This window comes from Rousettus aegyptiacus, unplaced genomic scaffold (genome assembly GCF_014176215.1).
Source record: "Rousettus aegyptiacus isolate mRouAeg1 unplaced genomic scaffold, mRouAeg1.p scaffold_m13_p_6, whole genome shotgun sequence".
NCBI lineage: Eukaryota > Metazoa > Chordata > Mammalia > Chiroptera > Pteropodidae > Rousettus > Rousettus aegyptiacus.
This window is the reverse complement of record NW_023416309.1, coordinates 30,881,091-30,898,902: the sequence shown is the minus strand read 5'-3', so window position 1 is coordinate 30,898,902 and position 17,812 is coordinate 30,881,091. Positions and strand designations below refer to the sequence as shown.

At 36.8% G+C, this 17,812-nt stretch overlaps 2 protein-coding genes across 3 annotated transcripts in view; one reads left to right on the top strand and one right to left on the bottom strand.

Annotated features, from left to right (window-relative positions):
• Positions 1-13,493, bottom strand: part of PTEN (phosphatase and tensin homolog) — a 79,376-nt gene extending 65,883 nt beyond the window's left edge. Inside the window, exon 1 of one of the 2 annotated variants that reach the window (XM_016128229.2) lies at positions 12,400-13,493. In XM_016128229.2, the coding sequence (XP_015983715.1) occupies positions 12,400-12,478 (79 nt within the window). In that variant the 5' untranslated portion in view covers positions 12,479-13,493. The remainder of the gene's footprint in view (positions 1-12,399) is intronic. The other variant, XM_036223846.1, reaches the window with a different exon arrangement.
• An 896-nt stretch (positions 13,494-14,389) lies between these two features.
• KLLN (killin, p53 regulated DNA replication inhibitor) lies at positions 14,390-15,838 on the top strand. Its single transcript, XM_016128230.2, is given in 3 exon segments — positions 14,390-14,532; positions 14,535-14,679; positions 14,682-15,838. Coding segments are annotated over 3 exon segments (537 nt in total). The 5' UTR covers positions 14,390-14,409; the 3' UTR covers positions 14,951-15,838.
• Positions 15,839-17,812: the final 1,974 nt, after the last annotated feature.

Here is a 17,812-nt window from a genome sequence, read left to right as displayed (position 1 = left end):
AAGCCAGGAAATCATTTGCCTAAATGCAGTATTTTAATCCGGATAAGAACAATATGAACTAGAAATACATGTGGGTTTTGAAATATGAAGGCACACGTAAGGCATTCATTACTACACTGGTAAAACTGTATTACTGATTTTATAATTGCCTTGTTCTAATATTGCAAAATACGATTGATTTCCACTGAAGGTATTTTAATCATTATACCAACTTTATAATCACTTGAATAAGGTTCCTCAAAAAAATCTGAAATTATACATATACGAAGATACTGATTAAAGTTCATATTTTAAAATTTAATAATGTGCAATTTTAAAATGCACTAACAGATATGAGAGTAAGTCTACATTGCTTGGTCTGAACAGAACACGCTTAATTTCAGTCAGCTATCTATAAATGCTTATACGGGAAGAGATACTATTTTCGTATGAATTCAATTATTGCAACTCGGAAAAACACACAATTACTAATCAAAATTAGTTGTGGAATATTCGTATTCAAAGGAGAACATACTTAAAAATTGGGGGCTGAACTGTAAAAAAAAATAACTACTTAAGGAGTCAACTCTTTCAACCAGTAAACAAACTTAAAAATCAAAGTTTAACATACAGAAAGACAAAAATATCAATAGTTAGATGGGATAGGTAGAAATGAAAACAAGGATAAGGAGGACTTTTAAACTTTTAGTATTTGGATAAAAATCTCACCTACATATGTGTCTCACTTATTAAGAGATATAAATTTATGGACACATTTTTTGTTTATCCAAAAATGTTCCAAAAAGGTATCATTCTATTCATGGTCTACAATTCAGGCCTGAACAATTCTATAAACTGAAGGTAGTAAAACAATCTATTTTAATCAGACAGTAATGTGGAATTGACAAATGTTCCTAATACAAAAAATAGAGGCCCTAGACACAAAGTTGCATTTTAGAACATAATCATATCTCAACTATTATATCTGATCATATTACTCATTTGGCATGAAACAAACTTCTCAGTAAAAAAACAATGGCAACATAATAAAAAAAAACAAAGTAGATTAAAGTTAACCAGATCTTATTAAGCCCAATATGCAAGTTTAAAGACTTCCATACAACCTGGCAAGACCAAGTGCTTAAGGGTAAAAAAAAAAAACAAAACAAAACATTAGGTTATATAAATACTTTTGCAGTGTTTCAGAATACAACAGAAAATTTTAAAAAGGGAGACTGGTTTACTAGCATACATATAAGAATTGAGTTATAGAAGAAAAAAGAGAAGAACTATTTAAGGCAAATTTTTAAGGAATACTTATTAAATCAGTTGATTTTTATAATAATGAATTCCTATATATCAACTATTAAGAAGACAAGTTTAAAAATATCAAACTCTTGTATAACTATCTCAAGTTACAACATGTTTCCACTTAAATACCCAATCTTGCAAAAAGTAAATGACTAAAACCCAGATAGATTTTCATTACATAATCTTTAGTTTGCAATCAGTATCTTCGTATTTTAGTAGAAAAATATAAACACCAGCATAACAATTAAATTTCATTTTTGTAAAATTTTAAAAATTTTGCCTGGTCTCTGAAAGTCATAATTAAAAGGCAATTTCAAAAACAGAAGTGTCAAAACCACTTATATCACTAGATTATCTTAACTTTTTCCTATAAGTAACAGATGGCAAGCCTTAGTTCTTGGACACTACACAATAATTACAATCTGTGTGACCTTTTCGGTATTAAAAAGAATCCAAAATAGCCTTAATAACTAGCACCTTAGCAAGTTTTACATTATTACATATAATCTTGATCACACTGGACAGAACCTGATATGCAAAACTGTATCATACTTTCAGAGTATTAAATTTTTAATTTTATATAGATTTCCTACAAAAATAGTCTATGAAAACTATTCAGATGTTAGCTTGCTTCTTGAGTTTTCAAAAAACATACATGCATACACTCATAAAATATTTTTGCCTTGACTATGTTCTGATTAGCACTCAGAAGGTATATACCACATCAAGATCAAAATTTTCTTAAGAACTGAAACAACTTTACCTCATTTGGAAAAACGTTACTCTGACAAGTAATTAAAAAGAATCTGTTTCTTCCTCAATATTTTTTTAATCTAACTAAATGAATTAATAAATTCATTGAGAATTATCGTTTGGTTAATAAGGTTAAAATTATTTCCTTTTTTATAGTATCTGACACTCAAAAATGGTATCTAACAAACTAACATGCAATTTTTGATCACAAAAATTAATTTTAATCATAAATGCAAATACACAGCAAACCATCAATTAATATCACTAATTACAGAGGCAACTATGCAAATATAAACTATATCACTCAAAATATGCTCTAGGGAACAGTAAAATCATGATGAGCCATAACCTTTTCTCATTAAAGACAGGAAAGCAACAGTTACAATTACTTTAACATAAAATGATGTAATAGTTTATTCAAATTATTTTTATATTCACTTTAATTTCAACACAAATATTCCTACAATAGGAAAAAATTTGACAGATTGTGTTTAAATTTCATCTCACTTAAATAAGTAAAATATGCTAAAATTTTAAATATGTAATATGTTCCCTATAAACAAGAAAAAAAGCTTCAAGAATCCAACATTTCAGCTATTCTTTGTGTAACGGATTATGGTTTTGTGAATCAAATGAAAATCTTTCCTAATATTTAGGCCATCTTAAATCCACTCTAAAAAAAAAAAAAACAAACAGCAAATAGCAGGGAAAAAAATATTAGCTAAATACTGGAAATGAATTTAATGTATAAAACTACAGGAAATAAATATTTTTGATGACTTCATTTAAAAATCATCATTTTAAGCAATTATGAGGTTGTGCTTTGGAAATTGTTCAAACACACACACCCCTAATAAGTTCGCTACGATAAATTACATTTTAAAACAGATGCATCTGAACAAACTAGAAGCTATGGAAACAAAGTTTCAGAGAAGTAGGAGGAGTCATGTTTTTAAATTCTCTTTACTTATGCTCTTATTTTAAAAGTTTTCTTCAAGTACAAGCAAGTGGAATTTTTTTATTCATACATTAAAATAAGTCTAATTCAATTTAATTACAGTAATAGATGCTGTTTTTCTTAACAAATTTAATAAAATATCAATATCTCTGAATATCTCTTGTAATTTCAAAAAGAATCATAACTCAGTCAAAACTTAAATTTCATAAGAATTTTTAAAATAAGGTTTGACATTTTATTCTAGTTGCGCGAAGTGAGAAGCAAAGTAAATTGTAAAATCAAGCAAACAAAAAAATCACAGCAAGCAATCTATTCCTAGAACACTTTCGTAATTATGTTTGTCTGCCCTAAACACAAAGCAAAAAAAATTTCAGAATCCACTAAGCTACTCCCTTGGCATCTTCTCATATCTAGACTATTCTAACTCAGTTCCAAACTTTTCCAAAAACTTTACTTTAGTACGAGTTTTTAATTTAGATAAAGCAAGCTCTTTAATTCAACAGCAAATTTAGGGTCTATAAAAGAATGTAACACATGCATCAAAGAATTTTAGAGTCAATTCTACTTTTTCCTCTGGAAAGATATGAGTTTTCATAACTTGTCAAAATTTGCCATTTTACCTCAGCACATTTAACTTCACCATATCTGACTATAACAAAAGCACTTTAGAATAAAGAAGTGTAAGATTAAGGAATGCATTAAACAACAAGAAACAAGTATACCAAGAACAAATTACCTCCCAACAACTACATAAGTAAAGGCAATAAGCTAAGGGTTACTTCAAAAACTGGCAATAAAAAAAAAAAAGTTTATGTTTTTAAATGAAGCATAGCCATCCTATTAGAGTAGTTCTATGTAACATCCTTCTGACTCTCATGCAGTGCATTACACCTGCACATAGTTACTGAAAACATCTTAGCCTTTTTTAACAGAATCTGAAAGCAACAATTTCACATCAGCCTAGTAACACATGAGCCTTCTTCAAATCTTTTTGTTACCAGGGATATCTTTTGTGGACAAAGTTCTTACTATAAATAATACTAGCCTAGCAGCAGTCAGAAAACCTACATGTTAACAGCCTAGCTCCATCATTTATCAGCAATTTCGCCTTAAATTCCACAACCTAAAGTCAAAGGTACTGACTTTCATAGAATATTATACCTATTACATACTAGATGCTTTATACCTCTAACCCAGCGTTTCTCAACCACAGTACTATTGGCAATTTGGACCAGATAATTCTTTGTTGTGGGAGGGGCTGTCCCGTGCACCCTAAGATGTTGAGCAGCATCCCTGGCCTCTACCCACTAGATGCCAATAGCATCCCTGCCCTCTTGACCTGCCAGCTGTGACCACCAAAAATGTCTCAACATTGCCAAATACCCAGACAAGATGAGAGGGGATCATCCTAGTTAGCAATCAATATTCTGAAAATATCTAAGGTATACTTCTAACAAACCTACAAAAACAATCCAACAAGGATTTTTACCACATTACAGATGTAGAAACTAGGGTTCAGGAAGGTTAAGTAGTGTATCTTTTATTATACAACTGATCAAGAAGCTGGGCAAGGATTTAAGCTAGACTTTAGACCTGATTCCCAAATCTATTCTTCTTCCATTCCACTATACCACCTTCCTAAACTCATTGCTTCATTTACAAAATCAGGACATTACAAATCGAATGCAATAATGTGTAAATTCAATTAACCTAAAGGAGATAATGCATAAGGATTTGCTTGATTGGAGACAATGTAATACAATAGTATACAAAGTATGATCCCCAGACCACCAGCATCTGCATCACTATGGGAACTTGTTAAAAACACAAATCCTAGGCCCCAACCCAGACCTAATGAATCAAAAACTCTCAAAGCGGGGCAAGTAATCTATGGTTTAACAAGCCCGCCTTTAGGGACTATTCTGATAGTCCCTAAAGTCTGAGAACCACTGATGTATATAACATGTTCGGAAAAATATTCCACCAGGTGCCCCAAAACCCTGCATCCTTCTTTGGACTCCATCTTCTACCAGCTTTTAACAAGTTACTAATTCTATTGGAGCTACCATTCCTATAGTACCAAAAAAAAAAAAGAAAAAAGAAAGAAAAAGAGGAAGCAATGCTTGCCCTATATCTTAGGTTGTCTCCTTTTTTCTTTGCCAAATCAAATAAACTAATGATTAAGTAAAGGCTTTGTTTATTAAAAAAAAAAAAAAAAAACCTAAACAAATATAAGACATCGCTAACTAACGCATACTCTAGCTTATTCTATTACTTTAATTAAAAATTTTAAAAAGTCCTTCTGATTCAAGTCCTTATTTTTTTATATTTCATAAATAAAAATGTTAAATGAATTTTATGACACAACTAAATTAAGCCTGGCAAAGCAGTTTTCACATTATGAGGGGCGGGAGGGGAGAAACAGAAAAACCCAGGCATCCTATTTTATCTCTTAAAGACTCAGAGTAAATAAAGTAATTCAGAAATACACATTTAAAAAATACCTAGAAATCAAGCTTAGTAACATCCCCAAAACTTCATTTTAAAAGTAGAAAAAACTTTTCAATTCTATTTATTTATCCCCAATCAGTTCAGAGTAACTAGAATACTCAAAAAAAAAAAAAAAAAAAAAGTCTCACTAATTCATGAGGAAAAGAATTTTAAATGGAAAAAAAACTGCATACATTTTAAAACAGTTGTTTATAACTATGATCATGTATGCTATATTTATAAATCACTTTAGGAATACATTCGATTTGAAGAATACCTAATTCAAATCACAATGCATTTCATAATACCTTAAATTATCCTCTTTAAAAGAACAGAAGTATTAAAGATATAAAAAGAATGCAATCCTTGCACTTATTACTAAAGAAGAGAGGACCTTAATGTATTTTAGCATAAAAATCTACAAAAATCAAAGGAAATAAAATTAAAAACTATTCCGAAGGGCTTTAACAATATTAAGTCAACTGTAGTTTGGGGTTGTGATTTAAAGCAAAACATAGGTGCATGTAGCATTAGAGAGACACAGAAAGTGAGAGAGAAAGCATTTTAGACAACTCAATTTTCCCAGACGTCAAAATGCACATTTCAATCTACATCCTAGACTTGGACCAAAATATAGCCAGTTTTACAATACATAACAAAATACGTAAAAGTGACACAATCAGTCACATATATAATTAAACAGGACACCATTCATTCTGCAATGTAAAACAAATAAACAAGCAAAAAATAAACTCACTGAAAATCAAGTGTTTCACTATTGAGGGTACTGTGATACAGCTGGGAGACCAATAAAGGCAAAGAAAAAATAATGAATCCTTGCACCATAACAGTCTTTACTAGGCAGGTCTCAAGCTTATTCCATCCTTCCCCTTATTGGATAAGAATAAATGAAATGAAGAAATCTTTTAGCTCTTTCTTCCCATTTCTAGGGCCTAAAATTTTACTGAGAATGTTGATTAAAAATGAAAATGATACACAGTACAATGGTTTAACACTAATTTCAATTCCAATATTATATTAATGCACTGCCAGAATATATTAAGTGTAAATAGTATTGTAATAAATGCAACTGGCATTCAAAGTTGCATGATTCCCCCAAAATCTGAACTTAAAAAGAAATGCTAAGACCTATACCTTTTTTGATAACCAGTTTACATAATTCTTGTATCATACATTTAAAGTTTTCCTTCATTTTAGGTGATTACTTTTTGTGGCTAATACTGCAAAATATTTAAGTTGAGCTACCTTTAACACTAAAGAAAATTTACTATTATAACAAATTTTTATTCTAAAACTTCTACTTTAATATGCCATAATAGGCAGTTTTCATCTTACCTTAGTATTTTAAAGCAAATACTTTTTAACTTCTTTGGTTAATAGTATGAGGAAGCAGAGCTTTACATTCTATTTATGATGAAACAGCAAAATCAGAGACATGTCATACTCAGAGCTCCTAAAGGAATGCCCCTATTTTAAAAAATACCCAGAACCTGAATCAATTAAAATTCTAACATGTCCAAAACTGAGGAAATTCAGTTATAATCGCTGCTCCTCCCATAAATGAAAAAAATTTCTCATACGTTGGTAATCTGAAATTATAATTTTTAAAAGGAACAGTTACCATTTAAGTATTTATAATATGGCAGGTACTATGCTGACTTATCTCTTTATTCTTCAAGAAAAACTTTACATAGGTGGCTACCATTATCTCCGTTTTACAGGTAAGACAGATTAAGAGAGTTAATTAACCTACTCGAAGTCATCCAGCTACTTAAGGGCAGAACCAGGATTTTCACACAGGTAGCCTGGCTCCAGAGCACACTGCCACCCTAAAATCTAAAATGAAACAATGTATACACCATCTGTAGATAAAACTAATATTCGATATTTTAATGTAATTTAAAGTAGATTTAACCTCATTTGAAAATTCTAAAATAGTATCCACCAAGGTAATCTCTTCTTTAAAGAGAAAAAAAGTTCATTTTCAGGAAATATTATGGTTCTTTGTTAATTTTTTATTTTTTACACACATTCACTGTGAATCTAACATAAGCGTTTGAATATTGTGTATAGTCTTCTTTCCACACTACATAAAGATTAAGAATCTTCTGTTGGCAGGTACAGCCACAGTATCCATTTGTCAATATTCTCAACATTACCACCAAGTGTACACCTAATAAACTGAAGTTATCCACCCATCTCTTCAATGACAACTGTTGGAAATAAAGATAATCTGCCTTAACAATACTTGAACAAAATTAAAACCTCCCGTTCAAAATTCATTCACCACTAAATTATGTTCATTCTTCTTATAGTAATAGTTTTCCAACAGCATTTTTTATTCCAGTGCAAACTATTTTTAAAGAACCAAATTGCTAATACCTTTTCTCTAACCAATGAAAAAAGTTTGAAAAATTAGGGGATGGGTAGATGAGAAATCATTTTGTTATTAATCTATCATATAAAAGTAGCTTTTATAAAAGAATTTAATTTTCAACAGGGTAGCTAGTGAAATAGATCCTACAACCTGCCAGAGACAAAGTCTTCAATGACCACTTTAATTTTTACATTAGTAATGCATATATTCAACATTTAAAAAGAGATTTATTATTCACAAACCAAAACACTTTGACCACCTAGCAAATACGGCCTATATTAAAGAAATAAAGATATGTTTGCTCAATAAAATCCTTATCAACATAAGGTTATTCAGTCTAACCTCAAAATTATGGATATCTCTGATAAGCGCACTAATTTCAAAGCAACCAGATAGAAAGCAATTATAAAACAAAACTGAGTATTTACCAAAACCATTACTGACCCCAAACATCTTAAATCATTATCCTTAGAATGAATCCTAACACCTTTCCTTAATAAATTCAGGCCACAAAAGAATTCTCCAATACTGACTTTTCTTAAAATCAAGTTTATCTAACAGAAAAAGAGAAAGAGAAGAAAAGAAAAGGTGAATAAGAATGAGGGTTCAATAAAATAGAAATAAAAATTCAGAACTAATCTTCTCTACAGGAAAAAAATATACCAAATAAATGTCTATACTATCATTAATAACGTATCTTCTGGAAGGTAAATCCTTATAGTATAGCCAAGGCCTCACATTTCGAGTAACTGAAAAACTGTCATGTGCATGCACGCTTCTAAATTTCTGGTTACAAACTCCAATTTCACATACATTAACATAAAAACACTTCCTATTCTTTTGTCTTACTAAAAAGGCTGAAGTAAAAATTTTAAAATAGAGTATTTACTTAGTGTGAATTAATGTTGAAACTTTGTAAACTGATTTTCCCATAATAAATATTCCTGCATCAAAAGTCACTGAAGTGATTACTTAAGCGCCTTAAAAATTATTAAAAAGTATTAGGCTTATCATCAAACAAAAATACCAATGGGGCAAATCTCAAAATAAGAACACTTGAAAATAAGAACTGAAGACTTCACTTCCAAAAAGTAAGAAATTTTGTAACATTAATATGTGTTCTGCAGAAGCAAGCACAGAATTTTGTAACATTAAGAGGTTTGTATACTGTGTTTATTAGGAAAAAGCAGATATATTGTTCCATACAAAAATTAAAATATTGCAAATTACTTTTCTCATGTTAAAATTCTAAAAAGTAATATACACAAATGCATCTTTCCCTATCTTTCTAAAACTGAATTTAAAACTAACGTGGTGAATTTCATATTTTATTTTACAATGCTTATTCTTAGTATTTGAGTATAAGCAATGTAAATCTGCATTAATGACAGTAATACTGTGCAAATATTTACAATGAACAGCAATAAAATTCCTTTTTCCTTACATTAAGTCATATAAACTATAAATTACTCCCTTTTCATATGAGCTTTATTCTTGAATAAGCTTTATGAAAATGAAGTCTGTAAATTATCACACAGCATAGCCCAGTCATATTGTACAGGAAAGAAACAGAACTTAGTATATATACATAACAGTGTAAAACAAAAATTGTGAGTAGAATTTTTAAAAAGCCTCAAAGTATGGTCGTTTCAGTTATTACTAATCTTAAAAAAATACAGTTAATTTCAATAGTCACCATATTCTGTACGTTAAAAATATTCCCTTTGAAGGTTTATAACAAACTTATCGAACAATAAAAATACAACAGAAGTCTAACGTTTCTATGAAATCTACAGACACTAGATATTTTATAGCCTCATGTTCAGCACTGCTTTCCAAACTAACATCAAAAATAAAACCTTACCAAAAAAGTATTTTTAGAATTCAATCTTGCAAAAATCTTTTACAACCGAATTATGGTCCTCAATTTTCCTTTGAGAAATCATCTCATTATTAATTAATCTATCATATAAAAGTTGCTTTTATAAAAGAATTTAATTTTCAACAGGGTAGCTACTGAAATAGATCTTACAACCTGCCAGAGACAAAGTCTTCAATGGCCACTTTAATTTTTTTCCCCAACAATAAACACTACACACTAAAGTGAAACCAAGCAAACCAAAGTGCTTTGGTGTACCAAAATTATTGGAAATGTAACGATCAAAAAAAAAAAAGGCAACACTTCACAGACTTTTTCCTAAGTGATTTTTTCGTATCAACATTTGGCTCAATAAAACCACAACTCTAGAAATTAAGTGTTATTAGTCATCTGATGCAATATTTGATACTGCTTTCTATGCATACCATAACAAAAAATACAGTTTTAAAGAAAGTTTTAAGTCACATAAATTTCACATATAGAGGTACACATACTCTAAAACAAAAGGAGAAATAGTCAACCACCTCACTAATCCCATATAAGAACCTTGTAGAATTGTAGTCTTATAACCCTGATAATTTTAAATCAAATGGGTAATAAAAATCGCATGAACATACTTTGATTACTAAAAGCAATCTGCCTACCAAAGACATTCTAGAAATTTTTTTGAATAGACTTTAAAAAAAAATTAAATATTTCATTAATTTGTTCTTATATATCTAGATGACTGTCAATACATACCTATAGTGCACTACTTTTGAAATGTTACAAATGATTAATTCCCCATAATTAATTATCTTGTAGGCAAGCAAGTCAAGTTCAGCCTTAGTAAAGTTTTTCAATTAATGTAATCTCCAAAATTTCCAATTATTTTTTCTATTGTTGTTTTTAACTTAGAAACTGTTATATTTTATGGGCTGTAAAGCTATTTCTTTGGAAATTTTTATCGTCATTTCAAAATAAAAAACTTGGGGAAAATTAACTGTGCACATTTATGTGCAACCCCATAATCCAAAGGAATAAAGCCTCTTCAATAAGAAAACATTTTCTTAAAAAAAAAAACTTCCCCACAATTTTTAGCATGTACACGTTGGTGTTAGCGTCACTCAATCTTAAGCAAAATAGTTACTAATATTTGCTAAGAAATAATATTTATGAATATTAACATTTAGGCAATTACATAATTTTAACTAAATATTAAACTGCTACAATTTACACTACCAAAATTTTGGCCTTAATAAAACGCTTCAGTCACCTCAGATCAATAATTTGATTGTTTTTCATGCCTTATATACTAGCCTACGAGTAACCCTTCAATTCCTGTAATACTTTCCATTCTGCAAAAAGGAGGGCTCTATCCCCATCCTTGATCAAAACTAGTTTATTATATCTGAAACTGCAAAGATTTAATGCCTTTCAATAACCACTATCTTTTGAAGTACAAAGGCCTTTTAGACAACCAAAACTATACACCATTAAAATTTCTTGGGTTTCTGTCTTATTTGACAAGCTGACTCAGTAAATTTAAACACTGCATGAAAAAGCTAACATATCTACAATCTGAAGTTGGAATAATCCACTCCTGCCAGCACTTCTGGTTATTAGACAGTAAATTATACTAGACATGTTACACAAGTCAGAGTAAATTTAAGGGATATCCAAAGATGTCAGAGGACCTGAAACTTAAATCATGTAAGCAGCAATTCTGGCATCACAAAACTTAAATTTCAATGAGAACTGAAGTTTAATCTCTGCAAACACCATTTGCTACAATCAATCCCTTGAACCTACACATTATCATCTGGGATCAAAACCCACTCAATCTCCATTCTATTACGTGTGGCAAGGGCAATGAATGTAAAATGCTACCTTGAACTGCGAATTTCATACCCTATCCTACATCACTCCATCAGGAGAGAAAAAAGCAAATTTAACAAAGATAAGAGCGCCTTATGAGGTACAGTATGACACTATTGATTTCAACCAACAGAACTTTTAAATGCAGGTCGAAGTTGTAATTAACTTAGTTTAAGAATACAAACCATACTTTTGTCCTCAAATGAGCATCATAAATGCTTAAAATGATTCTACTTCTAAAATTATGCAAATCAGCTCACAACTCACATTTTAAAAGAATCTATCAATGCAACCCAGGAAACTAAGAACAATCACTGCAAGATTCTGATGCAATATGCGTACGTGAAGCGCTAATTTTCATTTTAATCTGATCTGTACCCTTGATCTAGGGCCTAAAGCCAAGATTTAATGGAAATATGCTCAACCTCAAAGCATCTATTTTTCTGTTCATTTAGGAGACAGGATTACCGAGCTCACTAATCCACTAACAGCGTACTGTATCCTGTATTAACGGACAATAGCCCCTAGGAAGAGACCCTATACAAGCTAAGAAACCAATCGGTGCCTTGACACTTGCAACCAGGCAAGAGTTCCCTCTAGCCGAACACACCCTACGTTAAATGCATTCAAGAGACACAAAATGTATATAATCTAGCAATTAGACCAGGGTTAAATGTTATAGTCACCCAAACTATGGAAATTTTTCGCATCCGTCTACTCCCACGTTCTAAGAGAGTGACAGAAAGGCAAAGGAGCTGCCGCAGAAATGGATACAGGTCAAGTCTAAGTCGAATCCATCCTCTTGATATCTCCTTTTGTTTCTGCTAACGATCTCTTTGATGATGGCTGTCATGTCTGGGAGCCTGTGGCTGAAGAAAAAGGAGGAGAGAGATGGCAGAAGCTGCTGGTGGCGGGGCTTCTTCTGCAGGATGGAAATGGCTTTGGACTTGGCGATAGCTGATGCCCCTCGCTCTGCTGCCGCTTGGCTCTGGACCGCAGCCGGGTAATGGCTGCTGCGGCGGCTGCTGGATGGTTGCAGCGACTGGGCCTGCTTCTCCTCACCAGCCAGAGGCCTGGCAGCGGCGGCAGCGGAATGGGGAGAAGACGAATAATCCTCGGAACGGCTGCCTCCTCCGGCGGCCTCCGGAGCCCGGGCCAAGGGGGGTGCGGCGGCGGCGGAGGGGAGGTTTAAAACCGGCCCGGGTCCCTGGATGTGCCGCCGCCGCCGCCGCCGCCGTGTTGGAGGCAGTAGAAGGGGAGAGACCAACTCTCCGGCGTTCCCAGTTCTGGAAATGGTGACAGGCGACTCCGACCCCCTCCTCGGAGCTGCAGCCGCTGCGGCTGCCGCCGCCGCTTCTCCCCCCCGCTCCAGGAGCGGGAGGTGCCGCCGCCGCCGCGCCTCAGCCGGCTCCCGCCTGAGCCCACGGCTTCCACCTTCCCTCTCAGAAGCCGAGGAAGAGGGTGCTGTACGGTTAGAAAAGAAAATGAAGAGGAGACGAGGAACGCCGCCGCTGCCGCCGCCGCCGCCGGCCGGCCGGCTCCCGGAGGGCGCTGCCCCCGCGGCTGCTCACAGGCGCTGAGAGGGGCTCTGGGCCGCGGCCGCCGCCGTCTCTCATCTCCCTCGCCTGAGCCCGGCCTCGCCTCACAGCGGCTCAACTCTCAAACTTCCATCATGGCTGCAGCTTCCGAGAGGAGAGAACTGAGCGCAGCCGCGTCCCAGCGTCCGATCATGTATCCTGCCGCAGTGCACAAAGAGTTCCGCCACATCACCGTCCGCCGGACTGCCCGCCCCCTCCGCCACCGCGCGGGGAGCCCGAGTGCCTAGGGAGTCCGAGGGGAGGCGGGAGGCGGACGCGACCGCGCTGGGGGAAGGACAGGGTAGGGCAAGGGAGGTAGGGAGGGGCCGAAGCGGAGTTCGGGTGCGAGCGCCGAGCCCCCAACCTGCAGGCGCCACTGAGCATGCCCAGTGTGACTGTCCGGGGCTCGCTCGGACTTGTTCCGAGGCGCCCGCAAGTAGCTGCACTTGCCGCGGCTGTTTGTGCAGCAACGCAAGACAGGAGGAACGAGCTAAGTCTTGGTCCATGCCCAGAAACCCAGCCGGAGGCAGGGTAGACTGTTGGGAGGGAGGAGGGCTGAAGATGAAAGCTGAGGCGGGTGCATTGAGCGGTGTCACTGACGCGAGTCTGGGAGTACCTGTGCACAGGTGCAAAGGACCGGATGACTGCACTGGTCACTGTACAAGGAAACCCAGGAACGATCCCTATAGTGAGGACACCCCTGCCTTTGCCCCCAGATTTCCCCAACATGGCCTGCAGCCTCATTTTCCTTTTACACCGCTGTCGGATCACAACCGTTCGCAGGTATTTGACTGCAGCAGCCTTTCCGAGAAAACCCACCTCCCGTCCCCTCCCTCCTCGTGTCCTCAAGGTGTCAGTCTTAGCACAAAGAACAACCCCCTATTGTGTCTCCAGTGTGTATCACCTCATCCGGCTCTTTCACCGCCCCACCTCCCGCTTCCCCGGCAAGTCGGCTCATTTGCCCTAAAAAATGAAAGCTCCCAGCTGAGCACGCTGTGAGCGCACGGCCCCGGAATTTCTGTGTCCTAAAGGACAACTGTCCAGGTGGACTGAAAGCAGATCTCCAGGGTTGATGCACCCCGCGGCCCTTTGCATTGCCCCCTGAAGGGATGGGCATTTCCCCCACTCCGGGCTCCAGTTGGGTTCACCGCATTGAACTCAAGCTCGGTCCCTAGAGGCTACCTCGCCCCGCCCCATTTGAGCAGTTATGAAAACCCGGAAGGGTGGATCGCCCCAGAGCCAGGATCCGCGCTCCCCCGAGCGGGCGGTACAAGCTGGAGGCCGGGTTGCTGGGCCGGAGTGTAAAGTACGGGACGGTAGGAAACTGCAGCCCCTGCGAGTGGGCGGGGTCGAGGAGACTTAGGAGGGTTTAAGAGGCGGTGGAGGGATACACAGGCCACAGTCGGAACTACTTTCAGGAGGAGGTCACGTGTGTTCCTAGTTGGGGAACTTTCCAAATTCCCACTGCTCTATAATAGCTGGGAAAGCGAGCTTACTTTTCCCGGGGTATTCCCGTTTTGTGCGGGCAGCAGGACCCTAGGGCCTCCCGGGTCGCGGCGTAAAAACTGGCTCAGAGGAGCGACCCGCCAGAGTGCTATCGCCTGGGGAGCTGGTTACACAAGCACCTACATCCAAGCACGTGCCCCCGCCTCCTCGCACCGCTGGCCACCGCCACTGATTTCTTGCATACGGCGGAGCGAGACTTCCCAAGCGGTCCCAACCTTCGCCTGCTACACAGAGCAAGCTAAACTGCCGAGACCTGAAACTCCCAGAACTGAATTGGCTAACACTGCACGTTCCCAACCGTGGTAGAAGGGGTTTGGCCTGGGGAGCGGAGGTCTGGCTCCTCTCCCTTGCTAATGTCCTTTTCCTTGGGGCGAACCTTTCTCGTACTGTGCTCGTGAGGCAAAAGGTATCTCCTGCAGCAGCCGACTGCTTGAATTCACCGATGTTGCATCAAACTTCCAGTCACTATCCCTGAGCTGGTGAACCTGCCCCACCTATTGTAAACTTAGCCAAGTGACTTATCTTGTCGGAGAACCTAGTCAATGGCCGTCAGCCCAGAATAAACCTGTCAAGTAGGCTTAAAGCCCCGATTAGTTGACCTATCCCCGTGAGAGACCTAGTTCAGAAATGCCAAGAACTGGAGCGCTTTTACCCCGACATTGATCAGCTGCAAAGCGAGTTGTCCACCTTCTGCTCAGAGAAAACATCAATAACACTAATCTAGGAATTTCTTCCTTTTCTTTTCCGTGGGAAGTAGAACTCAAGGAGATAATGGGAGTCCAAAAGTACGAGTTGAGACGTAGGTTAAGGCACTGGATCGTTTTTAGATCTGGAAGAATAAGGATCAATTTACATGTGTGACAATAATTGAGACTTAGTGCCTAGAAAAGTCTAAAGAGAATTTACTCAGTGTATGAGACAGAAGATTATACATGAGCACATCATAGTTGCAGGCAGCCCCTGAAGACTAGAAACCCCTAGAGACCCAGCTTAGAAGCACGGGCCATTACCTAACTCCAAAACTAATTAAACCAGAGATATTTACAGTATTCTTAAGAGATCTCTGAGGCTCCATAAAACTTGGCATTTATATACAACATTCTTTTAAGATAGCTCTGTAAGAGTTAGCAACCTGCCGAAACTTCAATATTGTTATTTATTGGAAGGAAGCTGTTTTTGTGTATGGTCCTGGTCACTCTGGGGGAGGCGAGGGCCACAAGTGGAAAGTGAAATGGAGAGCAACCTGGAAAGAATAGGAGAAAGGCCTACTCTTACTTTGCATTTCAAAGATGAAAATCCTGTCCACACAGCCTAGTGTGAGCCAGAGACTTCTTTATTTTACAAACAAGTAAAGATAAGGAGTCCCTGATGTCTAAGTGTTCCACTAGTTTACATGGTAAGAACTTGAGCTGTGCTTAATTGAGTATCAACTACCGCTTGGTGGGGAAAGGCAAAGTGAAGATGAAGTTAAATGAAGGGAAGTGGATTGGGAAGGGTAAAATGTCCGTTTATTTCTCAGGTAGCTGAGCTTCTCCCCAGAGCCCCTCTTACAAGCATGCCCTACTGTACCCCTCCCCCAGAGCCTACTCTACGTAAGGATTACTCTTTCAGCATCGGAGAAGTTCTGAAATCTACTTCCTGGGAAGAAAATGGGTTCATTTATGCCCTGTTGGTGATAGGCACAAGGAGAGAGGAACCTTTTCAATTCCCAAGGCAGAGTTATTCTGGAGTAAAGAGGGCACGCATCACCAGCACTAAAGTGCTAGAATATGAGCCTGGCCCACAAGCACTTCCATCAGCTGAAGAAAGAAAATGGAAAATAGTTCTGCTGCTACTCTAAATATTAGGTCCCTCTACTTTTCTCTAGTGATGAATGAAAGGATCACCAATGTTGGCAGATATTTGGCCAGCCTGACAGCAATATTGGGTGGTTATTAAGAGTTGCTGAATAAAAACCTCTTCCTCTTCCCAGGGTTTAGTAGGTTCCTGAAGGCAATCCCTTTTCATATTTTGTTTTTCTTCGCTTTTTCCTTCTACCCAAGAGACCTCTATACCCAGTGATAGAGCTTAAACCTCTAAATAGCTGACCCTATCTAATGGACAGAAAGGTTTTTTGTTGTTGTTGTTTTGTTTTGTTTTAAGTTAATTTTTCAAGTTCAATGGCAAATATCTGCTGTACAGATAATACAGTATACATTGGTTTCCAAGCACTTCAGTTCTTTACCTGTCTGGATTCAGAACACCCTAGGGAGAAACAGAAGCTTGTAACAATGGGAGAATTATATAAAGCTTCAGGGAGACTAACTATATGGAATAATTAGGGAACATGACAAACCAGCTTTAGTTATAGTTTCAAACAACTGATTCCAAAACTATTGTTACTATACCCAAAAGAATGTCCAAAGGGAAAAAAAAATTTTTTTTTTTTGATAAGTGAAATGACCAGCAACTTGATGTGGGTGATATAAATAGCTGATGTAATCTTTTGTAGGTCCTGCTGCTAACATGTCTTTGTTGAACTTTGAACACTATAGTGCCTTTTTCATCTCCCACAAGCAAACTTTCAAATAGAGATCTAAATCAATGATTTCAATTTTTAAGTAATCCTCTATTTGTAATCTGTTTAATCACTATTTTCCAAATAATATAGAATAGAAAAATATAGCAATTATAGATCTGACTTTAAACCACCCCAATTCTTCCAATGGTCCAAAGGCTTTCCCCTTATTTCATTTATCCTAATTACAATTATTGGTGTACTTTTTATTTCACCAGAAGGCATTGCTATGGAGCATACAAATAACTATACTCTATAAGAGAAGTTTCCGTTATTGTCCACGACCTCTTCCTATCCTAAATCTCCCCTGGAGCTATTTCAGATGGTACTTGTGTGTTCTTTCACATCTCAGAAATTATCACTGTGAGAAATAAAGGTTAGGTTGGGTGTTCCTGGGAGAACAACAGAGCAGACCAGGCACTTGCTGTGTTCAAGTGGCATTCAGAAATTGTGACTTGGACTAGAGAGTGATAGAAAAGAAAAGACCTAACATGACAAGATAGCTTTGACTGTTTTAGTTTTCAACCTATCATTGGTTATTGGATAT